This window comes from Piliocolobus tephrosceles, unplaced genomic scaffold (assembly GCF_002776525.5).
Source record: "Piliocolobus tephrosceles isolate RC106 unplaced genomic scaffold, ASM277652v3 unscaffolded_40870, whole genome shotgun sequence".
In the NCBI taxonomy this organism is placed as follows: Eukaryota; Metazoa; Chordata; class Mammalia; order Primates; family Cercopithecidae; genus Piliocolobus; species Piliocolobus tephrosceles.
This window is the reverse complement of record NW_022325277.1, coordinates 1-6992: the sequence shown is the minus strand read 5'-3', so window position 1 is coordinate 6992 and position 6992 is coordinate 1. Positions and strand designations below refer to the sequence as shown.

Sequence of the window (6992 nt, the reverse complement as noted above, 5' to 3'; positions counted from 1 at the left end):
CTCCTGACCTCAAGTGATCTGCCCGCCTCAGCCTCCTAAAGTGCTGGTCAGGCCCAGGCTGCAGTGTAGTGGTGTGATCTTGGCTCACCCTAACCTCTACCTTCTGGGTTCAAGTAATTCTCCTGCCTCAAGCCTCCCAAGTAGCTGGAACCACAGGCATGTGCCACACCATGCCTGGCTAATTTTTTGTATTTTAGTAGAGAGGGCTGGTCTCGAACTCCTGGCCTCAAATGATTCACCTACCTTGGCCTCCTGAAGTGCTGGGATTACAGGCATGAGCCACCGTGCTCAGCCTTGTTTCTTTCTAAATGAGACTTCCTTTGTGTCTTTATATTTCCTTCTACAAAAAAACTATGCCATGTGGGCACAGGAGCTTATGCCTATAATCCCAGCACTTGGAGAGCCCAAGGCCAGTGGATCACTTGAGTCCAGGAGACCAGCCTGGGTTAACATAGTGAGACCCCAGCTCTATGAAAAATTTAAAAATTAGCCAGCCATGGTGGCACACACCTGTGGTCCCAGCTATTCCGGCGGCTGAGGTGGGAGGCTCACTTGAGCCCAGGAGTTCCAAGCTGCAGTGAGGTACGATCTGGCCACTGCACTCCAGCATGGGCAACAGAGCAAAGTGCTGTCTCAGAATAAAATACTTTTTAAATAAACTAAAAACTCAATGGGCCAGTGTGGGTGGCTCACATCTGTAATCCCAGCACTTTGGGAGGCCAGGTGAGGCAGAATAGGGAATGAGGGTAAGGTTAACCTTAACCAAGGCTTAAGGCATAAACAAAAGAACAGCAGGTGCAGCCAGTTCTAGGCAAGATTAGGCAGTAGAGCCCACGTGCTCCGTGCTCATTCCGTCAATCAGACGCTGATTCAGTCAGTCAATCAGAGTGGGGTGGGGTGTCAGACTCTGATTGACTGGGGCGGGGGGAGGCAAGTCTCCACTGCAACCTCTGATTGGTCACAGGCCAATCCTTCAGAGGGTGTAACCAATTGGAGGCCTCTAACGGGCATCTAGGGGCGTTACCTAATTCTTGTAGCTTAATAAAAATCCTAAGGAGGGCTATCGAGCAGTTTGCTCTATCCCGCTCCTGCTCTGTAAATTGTACTTTCACTTTAATAAATCTGTCTCCTCCTTACCCTGGTTTGTTTTGTCTTTCGTTGCTTTGTTTTTTTGTTTATTTGTGCATTTTGTTCAATTCTTTGTTCAACGCGCCAAGAACCTGGACAATCCATGGTCAAGACCTTTCATCCAGTAACGGAGGCAGGAAGATTCCTTGACGCCAAGAGTTCGAGACCAGCCCATGCAAAAAAGTGAGACCCTGTCTCTATTATATATATATATATATATATATTTTATAACTATCTGGGCATGGTGGTGCATGCCTGTGGTCTCAGCTACTCCTCAGGCTGAGGTGGGAAGATCGCTTGAGCCCAGGAGTTGGAGGCTGCAGTGAGCTATGATGGCACCACTGCCCTCCAACCTGGGTGCCAAAGCGAAATCCTGTCTCTTAAAGACAATACCACCAAAACAACAACAGGTTGGGCGGTGGTGTCTCACGCCTGTAATCGGAGCACTTTGGGGGACAGAAGTGGGAGACCATTTGAGGTCAGGAGTTCGAGAGCAGCCTGGGCAACACAGCGAGACTCTACCTCTACAAAAAATAAAACTGGCCTTGGTGGCGCGCGCCTGTAATCCTAGCTACTTGGGAGGCTGAGGCAGGGGGATCGCTTGAGTCCCGTAGGCTGAGGCTGCAGTGAGCTGAGATCGCGCCACTACACTCCAGCCTGGATGACAAACTGAGACCCTATCAGAAAAAAAAAAAGTGCCCCGCTCAGTTTTTCCAGAAACGCGCAGCCCTCCCCTGTAGCCAGGAGAGAACGCCGCGAGCCAGCAAAACACAAACTCTGCCAGGAAACAGACAAGCCCACCCGGGGGTGCTAGAACAGGACACTGCGCAGCCGGTTCTTCTTCCGGGCCGGCGGCGAGCGCTTCCGGGGCGGAGGCGAGGGAGGCGGAAGTGTGGTGTCCTGGCAGGTGGCTGTTGTCTGTGGGCCGTCCGTGGGAGGCTCCCGAGGTGGGGGCCGGGTCGTCATGGCTGCAGCGGCGGCCGGGGCCGGGAGCGGGCCCTGGGCTGCCCAGGAGAAGCAGTTCCCGCCCGCGCTGCTGAGTTTTTTCATCTACAACCCGCGCTTCGGGCCACGCGAAGGAGAGGTATGCGGAGTGGGCGGCGCGCGGGGTCAGCGGGCCCGAGGGGCGGGCGGCGTCCGTGCCCCCACGGGAGGCGGTCCTGTGGTTCTGCCCACCTCGAGCGGCACTGACCTAGCCTGCGTTGCGTCAGGTGCGAGTCCGGGCCAGGGACTGCGGCGGGGACCAGACAGCTGGCAGGGACCGCTTCAGGTCCTGGGTCGATGCCTGTCTATGGAATAAAGCCCGGTCGGGTCTATGACTCCACCCCCCAGGTTGAGGCTCTTTGCGCTTTGCTTTGCGTCAGTTCTGGGAAATTAAAATCGAACCGGGCTTTGTTACGTGGTTAGTCCCCAGCTAGAAGCGTGGAAGCAGAGTGGCAGAAGCTAGCCCTCGTGATGCAAGCCTGGAGGACCCTGTAAAAGTTGTCGGCCAAATGAGGAAATAATTCCGGGAGGGTGTGTGTGTGTGGTTTTTCTGAGGTGGGACGGCGACTTTCTCAAAGGATGTCCAGAGCTGTGTTTTGTTACCAGCAAGTAACAGTTTTTTTTAGTCTGTCCAGGCTGGGCGCCGTGACTCACGCCTGTAATCCCAGCACTTTAGGAGGCCGAGATGGAACGATTGCTTGAGGCCAGGAGTTCCAGACCGGCCTGGGCAACATAGCAAGATCCCCATCTCTTACCCACCCCCGCAAAAGAAAAAAAAAAAAAAAAAAAAATCGAAAAATGAGCCAGGTGTGGTGGTACGCACCTGTAGTTCCAGCTACTTAGGAGGCCGAGGCCAGAGGATCACTTGAGCCCGAGTGGTTGAGGCTGCAGGGGAGCTGTAATTGCGCCAGTGCACTACAGCCTGGGCCACAGAGACCACATCTCCAGAAAAAGAAAAAGAAAAAACAAAACAAAACTTGTTAGTTCAAATGCCTTGGAACTGGCTGGATTTAATTTTCAGGGAGCTGTGTGTCTGCAGATGTGCACACCTTTATTTCTTACAAGCATTGGTGTATTACAAATTAGCACTAGGAAAAAAATTTAGAGACTGAGTGTTCATAGAAATTACCTGGTGCTGCTTCAGATATAATGTGACTTATTGAATATCAAAACTGCCTTTCTGGCTGGTGGGCAGTATTTGCACATGGTGAGATAATTCCTGTTTTTCTTACTATTTTAAATGATAGAGACGCGGTCTCCTTGTGTTGCCCAGGCTGGTCTTGAACTCCTGAGCTCAACTGATCCTCCCGCCTTGGCCTCTCAAAGTGCTAGGATTACAATTCCTGTTTTTCTAAAACGTTTTTGTTTTGTTTTGTCATTAGCATGTGTGACACAAGAGGTCGACATTGAACTTAGTGTTTTCAGTAGCTAAGATGAAATGTTTATATTAATGTGCTTCTGTTTCTTCATGTTTCAGGAGGAAAATAAGATTTTATTTTATCATCCAAATGAGGTGGAAAAGAATGAAAAGATTAGAAATGTCGGATTGTGTGAAGCTATTGTACAATTCACAAGGTAATACCTTTAAGTGTGCCTTTTAGAGTTCAGTGAATTCTTAAAACTTCTGCTGGAGAATTGTCTCAAACATATTTTTTTTAACCTTTGTAGGACCTTTAGCCCATCAAAACCTGCAAAATCTTTACATACCCAGAAGAATAGACAGTTCTTCAATGAACCAGAAGAACATTTCTGGATGGTCATGGTATTTACATACACAGTGTATCTTTCTGAAATTGTACGGTGAAGTTAAGGGTGATCTTTACTATTCAGAATTTGGGAAAGTTCTCTGGCTATTGCATCCAAGTAACATTAAAAAAAAATTGGTTGTAATTTTAAAATCAAGTTCTTCCTATTTGCTTTATTTGTTCTTGGGGCTGTTTTAAGAAGTTGTGTTTCTGGTGCTAATAGCATGTTCAAAGTTTTTAAATTAAGGCAAAATAAAAAACATGGTATAATGAATTCATTGTAAAATTTCAGTTTATCAAACTTTGCAGGTTGTTCGGAATCCTATAATTGAAAAACAGAGTAAAGATGGAAAACCAGTTATTGAATATCAAGAGGAAGAGTTGTTGGTAATGTGTCATTATTTATTTATTTATTTTAGATGTATTACTGAGTATGTTGAATCCCTCAATTGGTCGTATTTAAACTCGGTGGCTTTTGCGGAAGTTTCTCAGCGTATATAGCAAAGGTTTATGTTTATCGTTTACATGAGCACAGTCTTTTTAAAATGTATATGCACCTTATCTCACTAATACCTTTTACTCTTCATCTACATTGAAAGCCCTCCTAAAGTAAGGCTTACTGATTCACAAATTAGAATTTAAACACTTCTGGCTGGGAACGGTGGCTCACACCTGTAATCCTAGTACTTTGGGAGGCCTAGGCAGGCAGATCACTTGGTGGGTCAGGGTTTCAAGACCAGCCTGGCCAATATGGTGGAACCCTGTCTCTACTAAAACTATAAAAATTGGTCAGGAATGGTGGCGCACACCTGTCATCCCGGCTACTCAGGAGGCTGAGGCAGGAGAATCGCTTGAACCAGGGAAGCAAAGGTTACAGTGAGCCGAGATTGTACCACTGCGTTCCAGCCTAGACAACAGAGTGAGACTCCATCTCAGAAAAAAAAGTAAACACTTTTTTTCAGCATACAACTATTGTGAGACCAAGTTTATAAACATTATACGGTTTGGCCAAGAGTCACTGTCGCTTTGCCATCTATCCAGTAGACATTGTTTTCCCTCGAATTGAGATCTGTGCTGTGTTTTTGCGTTTGCAGGACAAGGTTTATAGTTCAGTGCTACAGCAGTGCTACAGCATGTACAAGGTAAGCGTGGCATTCATTTTGAACTGAGTCCACCCAGTTACCCCTATTTATAGGCTCCAAGGTTGTTTAAAGAGAAATCTTTCAATGACTGCAAAGTGACTGTGTGTTTGTCTTAAAGAAGAAAATAATGAGGCCTTGGAAACAGGTAGTGAGGTTTATGCCTACATTTATTCAGCAAGTATTGAACTCCCTTCTCTTTCTCAGCCTTATACTGGGAATGTGTCCCCATTGATGAAAAAGTGTGTCTCTGTTCTCAAGGAATGTACAGAATGCAGATAATTTTATGATTTAAACATTTCGGTGAGGCAGGGCATAGTGTATCACACCTGTAATTTCAGCATTCTAGGAGGCTGAGGCAGGAGGATTGCTTGAGCTCAGGAGTTCAGGACCAGTCTGGGCAATATAGCAAGACCCCATCTCTACAAAAACTTTCTGTAAAAGTTAGTCAGGTGTCATGGTGCATGCCTGTAGTCCCAGCTACTTGGGAGGTTGGGGTGGGAGGATCGCTTGAGCCTGGGAGGTCGAGGCTGCAGTGAACTGTGATTGCGCCACCACACTCCAGCCTGAGTGACAGAACGAGATTCCGTCTGAAAGAAAAAAGAAAGGATAAAAATGGTGATTCCATTCATTGAAAGAAAACTGAAAAATAAAAATTGGGGTGATATTATTTATGTAAATTGAAACTTCAGGGTGAGTTGAAATGTTTGAAAGATGCCTAGAGCAGTTAGGTGGTTTCATAAATGAGACAGCATCGCTTAACAGTATTTTTTGTAACTTACATTTTTAACTCAACTTTTCTCATGTAAATATTTTCTCTTTTGAAAAGAACTGGGAGATTTAATGAGCTGAATTAATAATCTAAAGGAAAAAAAGAACTTGTTCTACTGAAAAAGTGAGCATAGGAAATTGATTTTTTTTCTGCCATCTTTTACTTCATAGCTTTTTAATGGAACATTTCTGAAAGCCATGGAAGACGGAGGCGTCGAGCTTCTGAAAGAAAGATTAGAGAAATTCTTCCATCGGGTAAGTACTTTGAATTTCATTTATAACTTCAGTGAGCATTCAGCAGATTTTTAGAGAAATATGGACAGACAAATTTGTTTCTTACGTACAAAAAGCCCAAAACTTGAAAGTGGCAAAGAGCCTGAGACGGACCGTCGTAAAACTGGAGCAGCGAGGAACTGTGTGAGGCGTACGCTCTGGACCCTCCTCCAGCTGTAAGGCAGAGCTTCCTGCATTCGCCCGGGGCTCTTAAAGAGTCCTGGAGTCATCGTTTGGCCTCCTTGTGTTTTACCTGCGTCTGTCCTGGGCGTACTCAGCAGCCGTCTTTTGTGTGATGGATGAGTTGATAAGGAAAACGTGATTATTGGAGTTGCACATTCTTAGGGATGGGCTCTGTTCACTAAACAGGCATAAGCTGAGTCGATGCAGGAAGAGTTACTGGCTGTGGGCCTTTGTCAGATGAGTGATTAGGGACATTTGTTCCAAGTGCTGTTCTTCCATTGTGATTGAATTGTGCATATTTCACCTGACCTTGTCAAGCTCAGTTTATCTTTTTTTAAAAGGAAACAAAAAAAGAGACAGGGTCTTGTCCTGGCTGTTTTGCCCAGGCTGGTCTCAAGCGATCTTCCCTCCTCGGCCTCCCGAAGTGCTGGGGTTAAAGGCATGAGCCAACTTGCCCAGCCCAGTTTCCCCTGAAGAAACAATTCTCAGTTTATTTTCTTCTGAAAATACCTTCTGTGTCTACTGTTGAGTTCAACTTCTCTCTCAAACGGCTTTCATAGCTATTTTTGAATTTTTTGTTTCTCTGAATTACTTTTCTTTGTTTTGTCATTTTAATGACCACAATTATCCACTCGCATATTATCTCCTGGTTTCTGTTCTTGTCCTCATTGCTCTCTTACCCATCAACATATGAATACAACTGTTGTCCTGACTACATATCATTTAGACCTGATTTTAGTATAAGATGGCACTCTCGGCTGGGCGTGGT

At 45.8% G+C, this 6992-nt stretch overlaps 1 protein-coding gene across 1 annotated transcript; it reads left to right on the top strand.

The window, feature by feature from the left end:
* Positions 1–1991: 1991 nt before the first annotated feature.
* On the top strand, positions 1992–6091 carry LOC111535054 (vacuolar fusion protein CCZ1 homolog B). Its single transcript, XM_026452809.2, has 6 exons — positions 1992–2212; positions 3590–3687; positions 3781–3874; positions 4167–4244; positions 4952–4999; positions 5939–6091. Exons 1-6 carry the CDS (start codon positions 2093–2095, stop codon positions 6074–6076), a joined length of 576 nt encoding a protein of 191 aa, XP_026308594.2. The 5' UTR covers positions 1992–2092; the 3' UTR covers positions 6077–6091.
* The last annotated feature ends 901 nt before the right edge of the window (positions 6092–6992 follow it).